The sequence below is a fragment of the Notechis scutatus genome, chromosome 4 (genome assembly GCF_049901735.1).
Source record: "Notechis scutatus isolate UNSWTSFEM ecotype Mainland chromosome 4, rNotScu1.2, whole genome shotgun sequence".
Lineage (NCBI taxonomy): Eukaryota > Metazoa > Chordata > Lepidosauria > Squamata > Elapidae > Notechis > Notechis scutatus.
The window spans coordinates 89,693,135-89,716,584 of NC_142012.1; the positions used below are offsets into that span (position 1 = coordinate 89,693,135).

Below are 23,450 nucleotides of genomic sequence, written 5' to 3' on the forward strand. Positions count from 1 at the left end.
ATCTCCAACTATAATAACAGAATTCAAGTCTTACTATGGCACAATCATCCCCACAATGAAATCCTATGAAATGAAATCCTATCCTATGTACATTTCTTTATAACTAAGTCTTGCCACAAACAATAAATGTATGTGCAGGGTGATGGCCTCAGTGATTTTCAAACGCTATTACTCTATTATCCAAGTGTTTTTTTAAAAAAGAAACTATCATAGATGCTTAAATCAACAGACCAATAGAAGAGAAAGGCTACAACCAGTATCTTATAAGAGTACTCCCAGATCTTCCATGAATGCTCAACCCTTTAAAGACAAGTTCAAGAGTTTCAGGAAAGCTAAAACTTTGAAAAAATGGAGAGCAATAAGGGCAAAAAAAGAGGAGACTCTTTTCAAAGTTAGGATACAACAAAAAGAAAGCAGAGCTCCTTGGATCGTATTTTGTGCCTGTCTTCTTTCCAAGGAAAATACTTACATATAGATTGAAACTTGTCAGGTGTCAGGATTGCAGTTCAAGACTGATAAGGGCCGAGAACCAGATAATTTAAATTTATTCAGGTGTTAAATTATTTGCATTCCTGGGATTGAAGCAGAGATGGGCAATTAATAGCCCGTGGACTGCACGAGATTCCAGATCTCTTTTTTTATAGTCCCAGCAATAACTTTACACTCCAGGACCGAAATCCAACAGCAGAATTGTCAGTTTTATCTGAGATAAAACAAGGTGCAAAATTGGCTGCTATTAAGAATTCATAAGACTGCATGTAGTCATTTCATCATTCAAATTATTCCCAAAGTACAAAAGAGGACTGGAACATTCAGCCAGGCTATAGATGTTCCCCTGTGGTCTTAAGAGATGAGGGCAGGTAGATACACTTAGTGGCGAATGATACAAGTTTTCAAAAAGCCTGGAGAATAATGCTGTTTGTCTAAAAGTAAGTATAAATTACAACAAAAATGAATTTATCTAAAAAAAACAACAACCATAAATTCCACAAATCAGTTATGCGCTATGTGAAGAAGTATTTCCTTTTTTCCTGTTCTAAATTTTCTTGCAGTTAACTTCATGAAATAATTTTTATTCCATGTTTTTACTTTCTAATATTTTGAAAGACAGAGAAAAACATCCTCACTCATATTTTATCAACCTTTGCTAATTTGTTATTTTTAAATCAGCACAATAATTTAAATGCAAACCTCCAATGTTTCACCAGGGCAGGATATTTAAGCTTTTTATTCTGTACTAATATAGAATATAGAAGCATACAATGGGTAGACCGTCTAACTACTATGGAACTTCAGAAGGACTAATCACATTTGAATCACAAACAAAATTACACACATTTACGTTGAATCTTGCGTTTACTTAAAGAAAGTTTACAAAAATGGCTTGTGTAAAACTTTGTTCATTGAAAGTAATATATTGTGAAAAGGTGTAATTTTCCCCTACCAAACGAATCTATTTGCTATTCTGAAATAGTGATTATTGACTAATGAAAGCTTTTCATACTACCTGTGGCCCAATATTTTCAGATACAGCTATGGAGAAAGTTTTGAAATTGAAAAGAAAAGATAGTTTTGAAATTGCTCCCTAACAAAAACTGAATACTGCCAGAATTTATTTGCCCATTGTAAGGGGAGCTGAATTCTTAATATTCCAGACAATAACCAAAGTTGGGATAAATGGAATAGAATAGAAATAATTGGCCAAGTGTGACTAGACACCCAAGGAATTTGTCTTGGTGCAAATGCTCTCAGTGTACATAAAAGAAAAGATACATTCATCAAGAGTCAAGAATCATCAGGTCCAACACTTAATAATAGTCATAGGGTACAATAAGCAATCAAAATCTGGAAGTGTAGAAAGTTAAAATGTTGATAGGGTATTTTGGCTTTAAAGAACTTGCCCCTATACATTCAATCTAAGCAGATGAGGAAATTCAACACAGAACTCTTCACTCTTAAGTTGCAAAATTATAATTTCTCCCGCTGTACTTTCTTTTTTTATATGCCTCTTCATGCTTACTTTTGCCTTTGCTGCAAAGTCCCCCGTCAGTGAATTCTAATATAAGTTAGTAGACAGACAGGGGTAAAACACAACTCATGTTTTATGATTTTTACACATCAGTGGCATGGCAATGACTATCAAAATTTAAACTCCTCTTTTCATGGTAATTAATAATGTCCTGTCTGGCCCTACTTCTGATGTCTTTCCATCACATGTTGCACCTTGGGAACTACCAAGACATCAATCTCTCTTAGCCCGAAGAGCTTCCTTAAATGAAAAATCTTATCTAGAACAGGTCATGTTATATAACAACTGACTGGCTTTGCCTGGGAAATGAAAGATGATGAGCTAGAATCCGGGGACAGAGGCTATCTCCATAAATCTGCCAAAATTGGAGTTGTGGATTACTTTACTAGATTAATTGCCTGTCCTTCAAACAAAGCCCTGACCTCCGTGGCTGAACATCACAATTTTCTAACCTCATATATGAGCACAAAAGAAGGAATTGTTTCTACAGAGGACTGCAAGAGAAGGACATCTGTTGACTGTCCTACAGTTTATCAAAAGGGATTCAGTAAAACTAACTGATTTTCTAATTATCAACATTCAGGATGGCTTCCTATGAAGTGGTTTTTGCTGGTTGCTTTATCTTTAATGAAATTTCATGCACAGGTATTTCTCACTTATTGGGACATGCAAAGCTGTCATTAAGCAACATGATCATAAAGTGAAATAGAACATGCCGGTGGCCAACCCAGGACACGTTCATCAGTTCCAGCTGTGGTTTTTAAGTAAATCACCGTGAGTCATTATGTGCAATGTCATATGACCATGTCTTGTGATTTCCTGCCAACTTCCCCAATGACTTTGCTTGTCAAAAACTGGCTGTGAAGGTCATAAGTGGCAATCCCATGACTGTGGGATGGTGCAACCAGTATAAATGCATGCATTTGCCATGTAAGCCAAATTGTGATCACATGACTGCTGGGATGCTGCAATGGTTGCAACATGGATTTTGGTGGTTGGTAAGTGAGGACTACCCGTGTTTTCATTTTCAGTCTTAGTCTTTGTGTGTTGAGAATTGCTTTAGCCTAGGCTACTCTTAATTGATTGTAAGCAGAGAAATCCAGGTTAAGGTCTGCTTTGTAAATCGGATTAAAATTAGAACCATGGAATTCAGAATTCTTGGTCTGAATCAAACACAAAAACTGAAAAAGAACCAACAACATTAGATTCATGTGCCTATTTCTCCTCAATGCACAGAGAAATGCCAGCTTTAAAGTCCTTGGCATGCACTAATATTATTGAGGGATGTACCTAAAAAAGGTTTTCTCTGAATTATTTTTAGGCAAGTTATTTTAGGCAAAACCTAGTAATCATGGAAAAGCAGAGAAAACTAGCTGAGAAATTTCATTGGTTCAACCTCTTTAAACTTCACTGTAAATCCCTCAGATATCACAGTTGAGAAAGAGATTTAGAATTCATATTGACTTTCCTTTAAATGAAATTTCAGTGACATTCTATCTTTCAGACACATTGAAAGTCATCGTCTTCTTTTTTTCTTTTTTCTTTTTTGTGGAAAAGGAGACCTTCAGCCATATCAATCCAAGAAAAGAAAATAAATGTGATCGCCCAGGTGATATCTGTGTAACTGAATCATTTCATGTTGACCTTAATCTTTTCTTGAAAAGGTTATGCTTCATCTTCTGGTTTTATTGTTCTTTCATCAAGAAGAACCTTGTATTTGTAGATGAGTTGGATATATAACAATTTCTGCAGTTTGTTCTGAAAGGCAACTTTACAAATTTATATCCCCCCAAAGGCAGTATTTTCTGGTTAGTTTTTTTCACAATAAATAAATATACAATAAATACATTAACTGAATGATACCAGTAACTTTTTATTTTCCTTTGAACATTTCACTGAGCTGCAAGAAATCTGCAAAAATCACATGCAGCAATTAATTACTAATCAAATTCACTTGCTATTTCCCATATTTGAACAGCTTTCATGCATACTGCACACATTTTCCAAACTAAGCAGAAAACACATTCATGATCTTTGCCATGATGATAAAAGATCTGACAATAGCAAAAGTGAAACTACTTTGATGCCTGAATTACATACTTCATTGACAATTGTAAATCATTATCTTTTAAAACAAGCACATGTTGCAATTCACTTGTAGATGTTCAGTCATGAAGTCCTTTATCCTTATATTCATCAACATGGCTCCTCTACAGTATCTCTTATTGTAATTTCAAATCTTAAGAGAAATCTGATTAAACATACTGTCAAGACTATCTCTTCCCTTTTCCCTATTCTGCTCTCCAAGTTTATTTTCATTGTTTGTAATGTTTCAAAAGAAAATTTCCCTCAATCTTTCCCACAATTGCACATTATCTAAGATTTTGTTAAGTTCTAAAGCTTTTGGGTTTGAGTAAAACAGAATCCCAACATAAAGAGGAAACAGCATAACTAAACAATGGCACCAACCAACAGCAAATTCAACAGAAGAGAATATATGTACTTCAGAGTTAAAATGTTGGGTTCTTGCAAATGTTAATTACTTAGTATAAGTAGCAATATCAGTCTGAGAGGAAGATTAAGGTTTACTGGCTGCTTATCTATGGTAGCTTCCTCTGCCAGTCTTGGTGGGATGTGGCTTCCTCCTTGATCAGAGGATGATAGTATTATTTCTTCCAAGATTATTTATCTGGAGCTGTTTCCTATTAGGTTGTTATTGTGGGACAGATGTATTCTAGGCTGTTTGTTTTTGGTTGTATCATTGATGTCAATCTAAGAGGTTTTTTTCCCTTAGATAATTCTTACAAAAAGAGGTTCATCAGTATGCAAAAGCATCCCTCCTCCACAGGATCTGTAACATGCTATGGCCATCCATAAATCCTAACAAGTAACCTAGGAAAGCTACATGCTATCCTGTACCTTATTCAGATAGTTTTTGGAAACCAAGAGTAATTACTGACTATTAATTTCCACCAGCTTGTTGAAAGTTTTTGATTCAAATTACATTTTAATTACATGGCTGGTACAATGTTAAATTTTAGCAATATTTTCCAGTTAAATATATCAACTTATTTTCAGAGATTAGCTCTCATTATATCTTTATAGATCCTTTTATTGAAAATTGATGCATAAAGAGCTACCATTACATTTGGATGCACACATATTAGGATCAATTCCTTTTCTGCTATTCTCCTGTAAATTAATTTCATATTTGGCACTGAATTCATCAATGTTGCAAGGAAAATATTTATTTTATCATCATACTTCTGAATTCTCAGTCAAAGATTCTTCTTTGGCTATGAAATTCCATTTTAGAAGAGGAATTTACATTAGAAGCTCAAATGTGAGCTTATTGACAATAATATCACCCTCAGTACTTTCTAACTCTGGCCAGCTAAATGAAGATATTTTGCAAAATCTGGCACATATAGTTCAGACATAAAGTTTGCATCTGTCAGGAGATGTCTCCTGAACAAGAAATGTGATTCTACAATAGCCTGTTGCTTGAGGAAGATGACACTATTGTTTTTAAGAGGTATGAGAGCACCTTTCTTTCTTGATGCAGAGAACCAAAGTACAAAATGAAAGAGATTGGCAACAGATTCAAAATGTTCCATACCAGGCAATCAATAGCTAACTCCACCTCATGTCAAAATCTGATGTTCAAACTAGATATGAAAAAAATATGCTACTGAGGAAATCTCCTGCTTCTTACAAGGATGCTGTTCCATGAAAAACTGTGGCTGTAGTATCATTACACACGCACATACACACACAAAGAAAATAAAAGGAAAAATGCTAATCAGCTTAATCAGTTGTTGCTTTGATGTAATTTGCATTTCATTTTTTTCTGGTGAAAGATAGAATGTGATAGATCCTGAGGCAGTGATTAAAGATTGATGTATGCGAGCAAATATGCTTGTGTTTATAAAAAGTGTGTGATCGCCTCTTACTCTGCATGTATGCAAGTCTCAAGGATTATACTGAGGCAATTTTCTACAATAGGACAGTTACATAACAGGTGGCAGAGTAAAATCTGGACTATTAGAAAGATCAAAGAGAGCCCTGATAAACAAAGTTATTACAGTATATCAGATATAGCACCTGCATCTACAGAAAAAGTTTATTAGCCTTAGGTTTTTTGTATTTCAATAAAGCATGGTTTAACTTGGGTTTTTTAAGGCTTTTAGCACTGAAGTTCACTAAATGTTAAATTATCAAATGTAAGGTTTAATTTAATTTAAAATCTGATTTTGTTTCATAGAGATTTTAACTTTGATTCAAAATGTATTTTTTAATGTGGCTGAACTCACACTGGTGCTTTAAATATAATAAGAATTGAGTTTTGGGGATGCCAGCAAATTGAGATGATTTTGAAGTAAATAGCTGAATTAATGATTGATAAACACCAAGTATCAAATTATCCATACTCTGGTTCACACTTTTCATGCAACATCAACCATATTCAGAACTCGTTAACAACGTCTCTTCATCATAATAAGTCAGACAAATATGTTATTATACATGAAATCTCAATAAAAAAAGTATGGACATTCAGTGCAATGAATGACACTGCAAAATTCAACTAATTTCAACACTAGGTTGAAAAACACCTGATTTATCTCTATCTTGGGAAAAAATATCACTTAATTTTCCATCTATTTTTCAATGAAATGTTGAATGCCAACAGAATTATATGATCTTAGCTACTTTATCAAATGGACACAAATATGTTCACCTTACCTTTTTAGCATTTGTAAAACAGTTTTTTTCAGACACAATTTTGACACTGTTCAAAGAAAGCCTTCAAGTTAGCTTTGTAAAGGAAACACTACAGTGTTATACAAAGCACACGTTCAATGTTAATACTCCCAGCTCAGTTCCAACTCTGACTATCATAATTTGGATTTAAGATAACAGTGGTATGGAAGGAAGGAAGAGTTTATTTCCAGTCTGTCTAATAATGACCGAGACCATTTCAGAGCACGTAGCTGTAATAGCTGTAGCTACTCATAAATCCTGTGGTGTATCAAGACTTCCTTGTTGAGAGTGCTGATGGGAGAATCCCCAATACAAGGAAGCTTTGAGGAACAAGATGAACAGAACAGCAGCAGATGTTTGCTAAGGGCTGGCAGCAATGGAAAAGGCAGGAGAAGAATTATAGGTATAATAGCAAAACAAGATAATATCATGACAAAGACAACAGGGAGAAAACAGGCTATTTCCCCACTCAAGAACAGATTGTGGAGTAAGAAGGGCCACAACTGGAGGTTCCTTCTGAACTTATAGCTGCCTGGAAGCACTGGTAGAAATTGGAGCTAGCAAGACCAGTTGTGGTCTTTTCAGGAACATGACACACTGATTTGTGCCTATTTTATTCTTTTAAACATTAGGGAAAATGGTGAGAGACAAGAAGGCTCTTTAAGAAGGTCCTTCTATTTCTTTTTCATTTGGCCCCTCCCTTCCCCCTTCTTTGTTCCCTCTCTTCAAAATGCAGTTCAAATGGAAGTGAGTCTTTTCTCTGTCATGTACAGTATTTCTTAATAAATGTACTTTTACTTAAAAATCAATGAGTTAGCATCGATTGGGATCTATGTAGTATATAGCCTATTGCATAGAGAAGTTACTGCTGCCCTAGTCATACAGATTAACAGAATTGGAAAGGACCTTGTAGGTCATTTAGTCCAACCCCATCCCCACCCCACCCAAACAGGAGACCCAACACTATTTCTGCAGTCCAATCTCTTCTTAAAAGTGTGGGCCATCTTGAAATAGTGGGCCAACGGTAAGCTACAAATTGTCCAAACTGCAGCAGCACAAGGAATAATGGGCACTTCTTATTGTGCCCATGTGTCATGATTATCATGCAAATTACACTGGCTACCAGCTGTTTTTTTTTTCAGAGTGTAATTCAAGGTGCTTGCTGGTGGTTACCTTTAAAGTCCACCATAGTTACCTGTTTTGTTTTTGCATTGTTTTTGCTTGGCCATTGTGTTAGGAAGAATGGGCATGCTCCGCTTGCCTAAAAAGTGTGCTTTTGCTGTCATTGCTGCTGCCATTTGAAACACCTTCTCCCAGAGATGTGGAGGACATCAACTCTCCTGAGGTTCCAAAAAGCCTTTAAAACCTGGCATTCAGTCACAAGCCTAGGGTTGTTGTGGCTGTTTTTTGCAAGTGGGGGTGGGGGAGAGGAAATGTTGTATTGTGCTTGAATGGCTACTTTTAGTGTGGACTGTTTCTTGTACTGTTATTAACCTTTCAATCAAGTTGTTCGTATTTATGGTACTCTTTTTTTGCCCGGACTACTTTGAAGGGTTGGCATCAATCTTGCAAGTCTGAAAGCACCCACCCACCCACCTATCCACTCCCGTCCCTTACTTTTCCGCAAACTAGGAAGGGTCCCTTCCCCTTCTGAGATCCTTTCCATGCCCTCAACCCTTCTGTACACTGTGGCATCTCTTGCCTGACCATTGCTCTGGGCTGTGGCTTTTCCTCTTTGTGCCTCAAGGATATTCCCACAGACCATTACAGCTTTTGAGATTGATTATATTGATTCACTGATGCTAGAATGGTTGGTTTTATTGTTTGGTTCATGTTTTATTTTGTATTCTATATGGAGTAATTAGAAACTTTATGTAATTGGAATGTGGTACCACTTACAGTAAAACCTCACCAAAGGGGAAACAATTTCAATTTAATAGACAAAATATGGTATGGTATGGTATGGTATGGTATGGTATGGTATGGTATGGTATGGTATGGTATGGTATGGTGTGCTGTGCTGTGCTGTGCTAGCAAAACTTCAATTCAATGGACTTTAACTTAAGGCAGGGTTCCCCAACCCCCAGGCCATGGCCCATTACTGAGTCATAGCCCATTGGGAACCGAACCCCACAAGCAGTGGGAGAGCATGCAAAGCTCCATTTGTGCAAGCAGTGGTGCATAGGAAACCACCCCATCTTCCCCCCGCCACCACCGGTCCGCAAAGCTGGAAAGGAGACCACAGACTTAAGGGTCTTCAGATGCAACATACAAAATTTGATCCTCCCTGCAGAGTTTGTTAGATTAAAGTTTTACTGTTGTTTCTGGAAAGGACTGGACATCTCCTCCCCAAATAATCCATTTAATCCAGGTTTGTGTATACATTTCTTTCTGATGCCCATTTTGAGTAGATAAAAATGAAAGAATGGCTCTCTTTATTGACATATTTCTTGTTCCAAAGACCAATAAAAGTGCTTTAGACAATGTAGTATCTAAACAATAAAGGGTATGTGACAAAAGACAAGTTACAGGGACAGACTTAAGAAAAAGTAGATATTGCTGGTATCAGCTGGAAGGTTTTCATTGGGGTTCAGGACCATAGACAGCAATTCTGCAACTGGAGTTCAAAACATTCCCAGCAATGTTTATATAAGGCAGGAAAATATTTTTGGATGCTTTGTATCCTTAAAAACTGGGGTGTTTTAGGCCCAGTTTCTTTTTGGTAGGGTTTTTTTTTTTTTTTTTGTCTTTTACTGGATAGATTTAGAGTTGAAAAATAACAAATGGATTGAAGGACCAGAGTAACATACAGTCTGGAAGAGATAAAAAAAAAGCAACCAATATACTATAAACTATCAGGAGTTGCTTTGTTGTTAGCAACATTAGTGCCCCTGTTCTAAGGTCAAAATGTTTAAAATTAATTAAGATCATTTACAATATAATTCATAGAATTTATTTACATTGTAAAGAGCAATTTGACTCATGGGAAACTGAGTCAAAATCTATTGTTTTATTAGTAAATTATATGTTAAGAAATCATTTATTTTCAAATTGTAATCTTTGTTACAAGAGACAATTTGGGTTTTAAAAAATTTCATTGTGTAAATATCTGCTTAGAAATTCTTATTATTATTTATTTATCCATATGTTCCACATCCAGATGGCGATGGAGGAAGAATTAGCAGCCATTGAGAGAACATTGCAGAAGGATATCAAAAGCTCAAATAAAACAATAATTGATTATTTATCGATTTGTATAAATATGGTGGCTTTATTTACAACAAAGGTGTCCAAACTTGGCAACATTAGGACTTGTATATTTCAACTCCCAGAATTCCCCAGCCAGCATGTTCCTAAGGCTTAAATGAGTCAAGTGTTGGGCACCCCTGCTTTATAGCCTAAAATCTTGTTACCAGGTCAACACCTTTAGTTCAGACTGATTTTTCTGACTCACCTGACACAATTGTATAACCGATACCTCTTGGCCGCCCTTTGTCTTGGTCAACTGCAGTTATCATACGCACAGTTGTACCCTGGGGACACAAAATAAAAGAAGAGAATTGGCACTGCTGAATTTCCAATTCATACTGTATATTGTTTATAATGCTTGCTAAATAGTTCCATATCTAATCCCCTTATATTTCATTTCTGAATTTTTAAATCTTATTCCCATGCTATTTATAATTTACTATTCAACATCATGAACAGATTACTAATGCTGGAGAGAACAAACAGGCAGCCATTTTTTCTACTGGTTAATTTACTTCTACAACATTTGTAAAGTATATAAGGAACAAAAAATTCATCCTACTTGTATTTCTAAAGGGAAACATTGCTAGCTATCGCCAATAGTTATTGTGTACGATTCAAGTCTCACTCTCTTATCTATATCATAGAGACAATCTGGTCTACTGGTTAGGGCACCAGGCTAGAAACCAGGACACTGTGAGTTCTAGTCCCACCTTAGACATCAAAGCTGGTTGGGTGACCTTGAGTCAGTCACTCTTCCTCAGACCAACCCACCTTACTGAGTTGTTGTGGGGAAAACAGGAGGATGGCAGAGTATTATATATGCTCACCTGCCTTGAGTTACCTATAAATTAATAAAAGCAGGAAAAAAAATCTAATATCTCTCTATAGTTACAAATATAAATATAGATCTTATGGCAACATCAGTCTGATTTGACCTATGCACTAGCCCTTCTCCTGCAAACCAACACAAGGAATTGAATGGTTTTATCTTTTAAAACATTTGTGAATGTGCTCCCTGAACAATCTTTACCACTTATCAAGTGGCCACTGAACTGTGGCTGGAATTTGGCTGCCAGGGTGAGCATGTCTATTACTGTTCAAGCTTTGCTTTGACCTTATTTGTTTATTTATTAATCAAATTCATGTAGCTGACCATCCCCTGAAAAGCAACTTGGTTCATTTTCTCTTGGGGGCTGAAATGAAGAACCCCCAAACAAACATGATTGGAAGCAAGTACATTTCCCCAATATAAAAGCAACTTATTGGTGTTATAGTTTTTAGGACTCCTGGTAAATGGTAACATAATAATGTGCATGTTCTATGAGATAACTATTTATCATTTTTATGCAGCACAGAGATAGAGAGATATCACAGTCCATCATAAGTTATTAATTGACTTACATATACAAATTATATGCTGCCTGATGTCCAATAACTCTGGCAGCTTACAAGTAGGAAAAAAATAAACAGTAGCAAATTAAAAAAACCCATAAAGGGCTCAAAGGCAAATATAAACCCCAAAACTTCATTAGCATGGGAGCTATCCAAATTGGGGGGAGGCTATAATTCCAAAGGACAGATGCTGTAAGAGGGAAGGAATATGTCCTGGGGGGCCCATTAGATGACATTATTTAATTCATCAGACATGAAGCGTGTCCATCCTGCCTGATCTCATCACACAGACAGAAACAACCAGAAACAGCAAGTCCTTCAATGTAAATCTTGTCAACCAAATAGCAAACACTAGTTGTAACTAAATGTCTTCTCTTTGGAACAACTCTCCTTATATCTTTGCAGAAGAGTTAGGAAATACAGTGGGTTGAGAGGGACAGCAGTAACACCGAGAGGGAGAATTATGATTCCAAGCCACACACTGTCTTTATATTTAAAACTTCAACTATGTCATGGTTTTTATTGCATATTGCGAATTATGGTGTTCATCCATCTGACCAGGATCAGAATGAAATACCCTAGGGGCATTAACAATAAAACACCATTCTAAGTATTGTATTTACTGGCAGAGTCATGTAACCATTTCTCAACCAAGACTTACAGTTGACCCTTGCATCTAATTCACGACCTTGTAAAATTTAACTCACATCCCTTTAAAAGTGGGATTTGTCTTACCTGGAATTAAAACAGGTCTGAGAATATAACAAAGAGGTCCATAACACTGAATTGAATGAGAAGGGCTCTATTTCATCTTCACTATTTAGACACAGACTTCAGAAGATAATTAAGACTGCAGAAAAAACAATTACTACCAACCTGCCTTCAGTCGAGGACCTGTATACTGCCAAGTCAAAAAGAGGGCTGTGAAAATATTTACAGACCCCTCACATCCTGGACATAAACTGTTTCAATTCCTTCCCTCAAAAGGACGCTATAGAGCATTGCACACCAGAACAAGAACAGTTTTTTCCTGAACGCCATCACTCTGCTAAACAAATAATTCCCTCAACACTGTCCAACTATTTACTAAGTCTTTACTACTATTACTGTTAATCTTCTCATCACTCTTTATCACCCATCCCCTCCCACTTGTGACTGTATGACTGTAACTTTGTTGCTTGTATCCTTACGATTTATATTGACTGTTTCCTAGTATGATTTGATTGCTTATTGCACCCTATGACTACCATTAAGTGTTGTACCTTATGATTCTTGACTCTTGATGAATGTATCTTTTCTTTTATGTACACTGAGAGTATTTGCACCAAGACAAATTCCTTGTGTGTTCAATCACACTTGGCCAATAAAAGAATTATAATTCTAATTCTAATTAATAAATAAAGAGTGCATTGAGTTTTTGCCCCCTAACAATTCTATAAAGTAAGTTAGGCTGAGAAACACTTACAGGTTCAAAATTATTCAACAAGTTCTATAGTTAAGAGTGGACTTAAAATTGTGGTGTTCTGTGCTTTTGTCTAATGTTTTAGCCCACAGGTGTGAAACTTGCTGTATCACATTACCGTCACAAGACGTTTTGTGACATTTTCCCCATTTGTGGAGCTGGGAAGCGCATAGCCTCCACGTGATGCATCCGGCCCATGGGCTGCCAATTTGACACTCCTGTTTAAGCCACTATACCATGTATTTGGAAATATTTGTCTGAAGATTCCCCAACACTCACACCATCATTACTTAACTATAACATTTCCCCATCCTGTAGTTTCAACATCTTTCTTCACCTTGCAGCAAGATGGGTGGCAAACAAATTTAATAAATAAAATAAATATTTCACCATGAACTATAAATTTTCTCCTGAGGTCATGATTATTCAACAAATATCTTCATTTATGCACACAATAGCAATTAATTTAGGGCAAACTCATTTGTGATCTGAAGCGGTTCTACTTTCTTTTGTTTATTGAGAAAATAGGCATTCCTCCACAACACAATCCTTCCAATGGTTCCAAGAAGGCTACATACCCAAACAGGTTCTGAATAGAAGAGTGAAAAAATGATATTATGAACCACACAATATAGCAACCTCATAAAGTTTAGAGATGCAGGAGAACCTGGGGTGGAGTTAAAAGAGGAACAGCTTAGAACTCCCTACATATCCACAAGCGGATTAAGTCCAACCCTTGAATTCCATTGATCTTTAACTAATTCCAAGCAGATATTGTTAGTTTGAGAAGATTCCTGTGCATAAGCTGTTTTAGCAATAAATAAGTTGAATTGGACTTTCACATGTGGACTTGGTCTTTTGAGCCTGACAGGAAATCTGCCATCAAATTTCTAAATTAATATTCTGGTGAGTCTTAAGACATTAAAAGCCAATATGGTTTGACAGCACACTTGCCATTTGCCAAAGAAATCCAGAAAGGCAAACCTCACAAACTTATTGAAAAAAGGAAGGTAGTTGATGAGAAGGATGGGATAAATTTTGAATTAGAAGTAATAAACTGTTAAGAGACAGTTTCATCCTAATAAGACTTTTTGTGAGCTTCTTGTTCCCTAATAAACAATTTAATATTGTTGGTACAAGTGGTACAATCTTTGAATGAATGCAAAATAAGAAAGAAAAGGACGTTTTACTTTGAATGGTCATCTAATCCAAATGCATCCAAATGCGAACTTTTCTATTTATTATATAACATTCCCTAAAGATCAAATTCATTCTCTGTTTGCTTAATGGCTACCATATTCACTTAATGACATCCCCACCTCAGAAAGGGTCATAAAATCAGACACAATCACATAGTGATCTGCTTTATGACCATCACAACTTACTACTGACATTGACGGCTCAATCATGGTCTACCAGTGAAGGACTACCAGTGTTCAACACCTGTGCTTACAATACTTCTGAAGTGGCTGGAACAATTTAAAGCACCACAAATGTTAACTGGTTTGCATACTACTGCAGATGCAGTCACTTGAACAAGAATGCTGAATTCTTCCCTCACAGGGCAGGGTTGGGGAAATTAAAAAAACCTCTTCTCTGCCCAACTCTTCTGCTACAATAATACTCCTGCTAAGAGGCAGGAGGGGGTGAAAGAGAGAAGAAAATTTGTTTCAATGTTTTTACAGAAAGAAAAGGGATGTGCAAAGATCTTTTTTAATAAAATCTTGAGCTTCTAATAAAGCAGTCTCAGGGAGTACAAAATGAGGAGGAATTAACTTAGAGATAGTAAGCCTTTGGGGCAAGGACAGTGTAAATCAACTAATTCTTCTGACTGAGTGTGTGCGTGTGTGTATACATTGTACGTGTGTGTGTGTGTGTGTGTAGTGCACTCATGGGTAGATATACTACATACCCACAGGGGCAGTTTACGTGTGTTTGTGTGTGCATACATTGTATGTGTATGCAAAGTGCGCTTGTATGTGTGTTGTGTGTAAAGTGTGTGTATGTAAAGTGTATGCATGTGTGTGTATGTAAAGTGCGCTTGTATGTGTGTGTGTGTACACACATACACACACAAATGCACTTTACATACAGGTACAATGTATACACACATAAACACATATCCACAAGTGCACACTATTTCTGATGATAGTAATGCTGTGTGTGAAAGAATAAAAATACATCCTTTATCCACCTCAATTACCTCGATCACAATCCCAGAAAGAGATCATATACAAAGCTGACTCCAATGCTTGCTGTTCAAATTTGCAACTATTTTATTAAATAATAATAAATCAATTGGACCGGTTGTAAACTCTGGCTTGGAACAAAGAGCTAAGTTCTGTCAAAAAATATCATAGACTGAAAGAAATCAGCACAATAAAATTCAGTCTAGACAAAAAGTTCTCCAGAAATTCGTATCTACCTGTACCTAACAGAAGGTAAGAACATGTTGCAATCTCAGGATTTAAAAAATAACAACTAGGAACATTTTAATAAGTTACAAACTAAATATGTATCTTTTGGTAAAACAGAGGCAAAATGAGCTCTATAGGCTTAGAGGTACAGTACGAAGCAATATGTGTCAGGCTACGGAACTTTTCCCATTCACTCAACTAGAATGAACTTCTGAAAACATATCAAAACGTATCAAAAAGGAATCCTTTATTGAGATGAGACAATTTATGTAGGAGTTCAAAGCAGCGGCTGAGGTCTCTCAGGCATACAGGGATACACCCCCCCTCCCTTATGTCTGGGGGTGATTTCCTGACAACAACCCCTGGGTGGAGCCTAATACGTTTAAAAACGCCTGCCAAAATTTGGATGTGAACTGAACACCTCTATCTGAAATAATCAGATAGTTGGGGGGCTCCATGAAGGCGATAAATGTGTATTAGGAACATCTTTGCCAATGCCTTGGCAGTTGGGATCTTTTGGCATGGAATAAAGTGAACCTGTTTGGAAAAAAGATCAGTTACAACCCAAATGACAGTATTTCCAGCACTTTCGGGAAGCTCCACTATAAAGTCCATAGAGATCTCTTTCCAGGGAGCAGAAGGGTCTGCTACTGTTTGTAAAAGTCCAGGATATTTTCCTTGTCTTCTCTTTGCAGCAGCACAGGTGGGGCAGCTCGCAACATAGCTTTCAATGTCCTTTTTGAGGGACGGCCACCAAAATTGTCTTTTGATGAGGTGCAGGATTTTTACAAACCCAAAGTGTCCCGCTATTTTGGAGTCATGGCAGTGTTTCATGAGGTCCATTCTCTGGCTTGCAGGGAGATAAAGTTTGTTCTCTACCCAAGCCAGTCCATCTTTGAGTAAACAAGTGTTTTTGTTAGCCTGGAGCCAGTCGTCCTTAAGTAGTGCCTCCTTAAATATTGACGTCGTTGTGTCTTCAGTCAGGGATGATTTGTTTTTCTCTTGTGCCGCGGGTGATTACTTTGGCTGCTAGTTGGGTCGGTTGGATCATCAGTTTTATAACCTCAATCTTTTTGCTGTTGTATTGCGGTTTTCTGGACAGTGCATCTGCTAAGGAGTTCTTTCCCCCAGGAAAATATTTTAGAGTGAAATTGAAATGTTTAAAGTATTGAACCCACCTTGCTTGTTTTTCGGAGAGTTTCCGTGGATTTTTCAGGGCTTCCAGATTTTTGTGATCAGCCCATACTTCAAAGGGGATTTGGTTTTCTTCTAGGAAATGTCTCCATGTGAGCATTGCCCACCGCACAGCATATGCCTCTTTCTCCCATATGGCCCATCTTTGCTTGGTTTCCGTCAGTTTCTTGGAGGTATAAGCGCATGGTTGTAATTGTCCACTTCCATTCTTTTGGAGGAGGACTGTTCCAACTGCAACATCACTGGCGTCTGCTTGGATGACAAAAGGTTGTTTGGGATCTGGGTGCTTAAGGACCGGTTCTGCTGAGAATAGACGTTTGAGTTTCTCAAATGTCACTTGGCATTCCATTGTCCAGATAAGGGGTTGCCTTGGTTTGGGTTTCTCCCCCCCACCCTTCGTTTTTAGCAAGTTTGTGATAGGGAGGGCGATGTTTGTAAAAGCTGGAATTAATTGGCGATAAAAGCCCATATTTAATCTACACGGAAACAATGGAAGAACACATCAAGCTACTCCGTGCAGTCCTCACAAAACTCTTAGACACTAAACTATATGCAAAACTCTCTAAATGCGAATTCCACCAAAAATTTTTTGACTATTTGGGGTATAGAATATCCCACGAGGGAATAGAGATGGACCCACAGAAAGTAAAAGCTGTACTGGACTGGGACCTACCACACATCCGCAAAGAACTGCAAAGCTTCCTGGGGTTAAACCCCTGATCCAGGGCGTTTAAGGGTCGGGTACCTGGTATGGCTGCTGGTTCTTCGGCTTGTCCCTCTGCCTGCTCAATCTCCTCTGGATCTGGGGTGGTGGCTCGGGTTCTCTCATTTTCTAGTTCCCTCACTCTCCTGTGTTGTCATCCTGGTGTATCCCTCACGTTGAGGTTCTCCAGGGCTTCCCTCATGAGGCGATTTATGTACCGTCTCATTCGGTCATCAGCCAGTGGTTCCTTGTCCCATTCTTCCTGATTCGATAGGGCCTCCAGCTCCAATTTCCACCCAGGTTTATGATTGCCCTGCGTGAGGGTTACTCCTCTGGTTCTTCCGTCCCAGCTGTCTCTTTTTCCTACACCTATAGACCACCGGGGCTTGGTGGAGGTTTTGTAGGCAGCCTTGCTATCTTCGATAGGTGCACCGAGTCAGTATCTGGCTGGGTAACTGTCGACGTTTCTTCCCAGCAGTCGTCTTCCTTTTGGTCCTTGCTGTATTCAGACATTTTCCTTTCTTGCAGGGTCCCCTTGGTAGAGTGAAGGTTTTTCTTTTTTTTAAATTCCTCTCCGGACTGACCTCTATTGCAGACGCTGCTTTATGTCAGGCTACAGAACTTTTCCCATTCACTCAACTAGAATGAACTTCTGAAAACGTTTCAAAACGTATCAAAAAGGAATCCTTTATTGAGATGAGACAATTCATGTAGGGGTTAAAAGCAGCGTCTAAGGTCTCTCAGGCATGCAGAGATAGATAAGGGAGTTTAGAATCCCTCCCCTTATCTCGATGTGTATTTAGTGAAACAAAAGCCAGTATGTTAATTCCTCCCCACCCCTTTTGTAAGGAATGATCTTTTTGCTATACCTATAGATCACACCTATAGATTTCCCAGGGCATACCTAATTTCCCCCCCCCCCCCATCCCCTTTTTAGAACGAACTTTTCCAGAGATTCCCAGGACACATCTCACTGTGGAATTTTTATGGTCTTCTCATCTCCTGGCTGTGCCCCTCAGAGGTGATAGGTTCCGGCCATCTGGTTTTTCTCCCTACATTGTATCATGTGTGGGTTATACAAATTCGATATAAGATTAAATATATTCAGGTTACACCAAGAAAGGATTTATCAGACTCCCCCACTTTTTCTTCTTCCACTGAAGAAATGACAGATACACGGATCTGACAATATGTATACATTTATAATGCAAGAATGAGCATTTTAAAAAAAGAATTTGACGAATGGTTTTAAAGACTCCAATATGAAATCACATTTCCAATCCTTTACAACTCACCCATCCCTAGAATGCTATTTGTAGAGTATACAACAAAGTAACTTTGAGCTTTTAACTGGAAGCTCAAACCTGATTTAGGAGAGAAGCAGCATAGCAGAAAATAAAAACTGCATACACCAGTCCTGGCAATAGGCAATTATATTTTCTTTTATTAATTCTTGAAAATGCTCACCTCCCTACATATTCTTTTTTTTTTTTTTTTTTTGGTAAGCACTAAATTGGATGGAAGTTATGTGGTCATACATGAGCACTATTTTCTTCAATTACAGTAGCTGCATAGAGTTTACATTATATGTTCAGTGTTTTAAAAAAGAAAGAGAAAGTAATAGCTTGACATTTATCCCCTCACTCTGTAACTCAATATCAAAACCTTCATTATGGCCTATGGGCCAGAAAGCACTACAATAAAATGCATAGAACTATAATTATTAAAAAAAATTTAAAAATGTAGCAAAATTACATAAAATACACTGGTATAGCAACTGTAGTAGAAATAGCAGTGGTAATTCTAAAGTTGTACTAAATTTCAACTGTGGGCAGGATGCAATACAACAAATGATAGCATTAAATCTGGCAACCTGGAAAGATATGTGAGGATCCTGATTAGATAGAAGCAGTGACAGATAGACATAGTTCTCTTTATCAGAATAGTTCTTTAAAATGGGATAAATATATATCTTCCTTCATCCCCTACAGAGAGAGAGCAATTAAGGAACATATAGCTTAGGGATTCCACAGAGCCATCTCAGCATGGTTAGGAGTCCTGCTGAAAAGGAATATTTTATATGACAATCATCTGTCTGAAATTGCATGGGGTTTCTTGCCGGAGCAGAGGGTTGAGCTAGAAGACCTCTAAGGTTCCTTCCTATGCTGTTATTCTGTTACTTTGTCTTCATAGAAATGCAGAGGTAGAACATCTAACCTAGTAACATAAATACCCAACAATTTTACAATTAGAATTTGAAGAGACGTAAGATGATGGCCTATGCCCACCTGAGAATAATCCATAAACTGCAGAGTTGGATACTAGACTTAAGCTGGTTGACATCTGGAATTTTGAAGCTCTAATGGACAGAGACTTTTTAGAGGACCGGAGTTTGCTATTAGCTTTTGTTAGCCAGGTTGATTTAAAATAGCCTCCGAGAATCAGTGGAGCCAGATCCAGAGGAGAAAAAATCAATTTCAACCAGAAATTAAGGACATAAAACCAAGCTCTGACACTCACAGAAGCCAAACCTGCCTCTAACTGTAAAATAGCATTTTTGATGCATCTTGGAACTACAAGTATTGCTCTTACAAATTTGTAGTGGACAGATTCCATGGTAATACAACTTCATAAAAATGCAGACTGGAACAATATAAAGAAGTGGAGAGATTACTTTAGCAAGGGTTCAAGCTATTTTCTAAAGTGCCTGTAGGCCAGACAAGGAATAATGGATGGAAACTGAACAAGGAGAGATTCAACCTGGAAATAAGGAGAAACTTTCTGACAGTGAGAACAATCAACCAATGGAATAGAAGTTGCCCTCGGAAGTTGTGGGAGCGCCATCACTTGAGACTTTCAAGAAGAGATTGGACTGCCATTTGTCAGAAATGGTGTAGGGTCTCCGGCTTGGGTGGGTGGGTGGGGGGTGTTGGACTAGATGACTTACAAGATCCCTTCCAATTCTGATTATCTGTTATCTATTAAGTAGGGGATTCTTACTTTAGCAGACAAGTGTTTTGTCACTCTGGAAGAACATTTGCTCCAAATGAGTCTTTCTGTTGTAGCCCCTGGAGGGGAGTGTGAACTACAGCTACTTAAGTGAATCACTGTAGATAAGGGAGTCACCCAATCATTGAGGAAATCTGGCTTCCTATCCCACCCTCCATTTTGCTTGTCAGAATCCGACTGGGAAGGTTTGCAAATAACTAGCATGTGACCTGGGGATGCTGGGTAATTGCGTGCCAGTTATGCCAAAATGCCAAAATTTTGATTACCTGACTGCAGGGATGATCATAAGTGTGAGGTATGGTCGCACATCACTTTTTCAATGTTGTAAGTTTGAACGGTTGCTAAACTAGTGGTTTTATGTCTAGGATTACCTGTAGACTTTTTGCAACCAAAATAATTGAAATTAGGTAAGGATTTGTTAGGCCACATAAAATATGCTACTGTGTACAATATTTGGATTTTTGATCTGTCTTTTCGTCCCTCCCTCCCTCTCTTAGGTTGACTTGAAATTACAGCCTATTATCACAGTGAGAAGAGCAGAAAGAAGGGGAATAAAAGGGTGGCTTGGAAAGCTGCTATGATAGATATTCAAGGCAAGAAATCCTATTTTTCGCTCCTTAATTCCAGTCAAAAGGCTGATAGGAATCTCTTTGTAGTAATTTTCTGCAGTTTATCCATTTCTTTCCTTTCTGCCAACTCATCAGTGATGGGCTGGATGTCAGGCAGTTGTCAGGGAAAATTAAGATTTGATGCAATAATAATGCACATGGCTTTATATTAATTTTCTCCTGCTTTAATACAAAGGCACCAAAACTCAGATATACTGTGGAGATAAACATAAGCAGAGAAATAGATGTAAGCCAAGCAGAATTTCCAGACAGCTTTCTTAATATTTAAATACCTTAAGTCAACCTAGGAAGTAGCATTTACATGAGAATGACAGATAATCACATTAGAAATAGTACCCAATCCTTCAATATCCCATTTATGCCAACATGTTGTAAGACATGTCTCATCCATGACTCTGCCTTTAAAAGAATAAATAAAAATAAATCACAGACAGTTCATCTACTGCAAACACAGAAGATCAGAACTGCAATCTGAGACTTCTTAAGTGAGCTTAAAATGTTCATTGACAAATCATGGTATTGGATGCTATAAGATGAAAAATAGGCAAGATGAAAACTTCCAGCTAATTATTTCATAGATATGTTAAAAATGATGGATGAGGAAAAAGGTTAGTTCCATTTGAGATGCAATAAAACAACTGCAGTTTACAATTTAAGGGAAAATAATTCATTAGAATATTTCTGGGCTTCTTCATTCTCAGAAATATTGAGTCAATTAGATAGCAAATTATCTTAAAAATTATGAAGCCTCTTACAACATACTGAAAGACAGGCAAGTAACTGTTAGGTGGGAAAGACCAGGTTCACATGCAAAGGCCCAATTAAACTGATTTATTGATAAACAATATATCCACAGGAATTTTCTCAACTAATTTTGGTAAGCACCTGCTTAGAGATAGATAAGAGTCCATAGGATTCAAGTGGGGGTTGAACTTAGTCTGCTTGTGGCTATATAGGGGTTTTAGGCTGATTCCTCTTTTAATTCCACCCCCAGATTCTGCCACTCCTACATCATCTTAATGAGTATAATAATTCAGGTGGCAAAAGAATCAAATTTCTAATTGGATAAGCATTTTTCATTCCTGCATGTTCTCTACTAGCTTATTAAATAACTCCCTCAAAAAGAAAAATACATGCCACTATTCATTCTCATTACCACATTGTTTGAGTGAATGTCTGACTGACTGACTGACTGAATAGGCACTACCTAACTTGCAAATAACCGAGTAGTTCACAATATACAAAAAAAATTAACAGTATAAAACGAATAAATACACTTAAAATCTGGTCACTGAATAGAAAAACATCTACCAAGCACATCCCACAAGGGCAGGGGTGTCAAACTCACATCGTCATGGCAGTGTCACATGATGTAGCGGGACTCCAGTGTGTGACGCATCCAGCCCATGGGCTGGGAGTTTGACAATCTTCCACAGGGGGATTCATTCAACCTAACCCAAAATATAGGAGAACCAGAGGTGATATTCAGCACGTTCTGACCAGTTCTGGAGAAACAGTAGTGGAAAATTTTGAGTAGTTTGGAGAACTGGCAAATACCATCTCTGAGTGGCCCCGCCCCATCTATTCTCTGCCTCCCGAGTCCCAGATGATTGGCTGGGTCTTCTTTTGTTGCCCTGCACAGGAAAACGGAGCTGGAAAGCAGGTTAGTGGGGTGGGGAGAGATTGGGGATTTTGCAGTATCCTTCCCCTGCCACGTCCACCAAGCCACGCCCACAGAACCAGTAGTAAAAACAATTGAATCCCACCACTGAGGAGAACAGTTTGGTCTTTAAGGCCTTCCAGAACATCATTAGGGTAGGAACCCCACAGATTTTTGGGGGAACCTTATTCCAGAGGTCAGGCACTGCGACAGAGAAAATATGTTTCTTGGGTCCGGAAAAGTGGCACTATTTATTTGAGTGGACTCAAACAAGCCAACTCTGTTGAATATATACAACGGTTTTTATTAAAACAGGTAATGTAAACCTGTTTAATCACAGAACATGATATGGAAATCAGTCTGTGTAGTAGAAGCTGCATACATTAAATAGAAATAAGGCATTCCATATTCTGGGTAAGAATTTTACTTCACATAGATGTTCTCTTAATTGCCCTTCAATTCAAGTTGGAAGGAAGAAATAAAGTTAAGGCATTCTGTAACAACCTGGAACATGTTTAGGTAATGAGTAAAATATTCATAGGAAATGCCACATTTCAAACTAGATACAAATTTCCCAAGACCTTTCTTTTCTTGAATGCTAAGGCTGACACCATTTACTATCATTTATTATCCATGTTTTGAAAAGTATCTATAGAAAAGCAGCATTTAGAGAGACTGCTATATTTATTTTGAAAGATATTCCTTTTAATGACCACAAAAGTGCTTTAGGAAGGTAATATGTAGGGTCTGTAATTGTAGATGATGTGGGCATGTGTGTGTCCATTTCTGTAATAATTGTTCATTTCTTTTTTTCCCATTGCTATTATCCAGCTGTGTTTCCCCCTCCTTGATCGCTTATACTGTCTTGCATGAAGAAAACATTTAATATAGACTCTGAAATGATATTCATTGTGGCTTCTGCAGCAATGTCTTTCTCCTTCA

General features: G+C 37.6%; 1 protein-coding gene across 1 annotated transcript in view; it reads right to left on the minus strand.

Moving 5' to 3' along the window:
* CDH23 (cadherin related 23) overlaps nucleotides 1-23,450 on the minus strand; it is a 564,480-nt gene that overhangs the window by 323,680 nt on the left and 217,350 nt on the right. Inside the window, exon 9 of the mRNA XM_087964088.1 lies at nucleotides 10,245-10,323. Coding sequence (XP_087820214.1) covers nucleotides 10,245-10,323 — 79 coding nt within the window. The remainder of the gene's footprint in view (nucleotides 1-10,244; nucleotides 10,324-23,450) is intronic.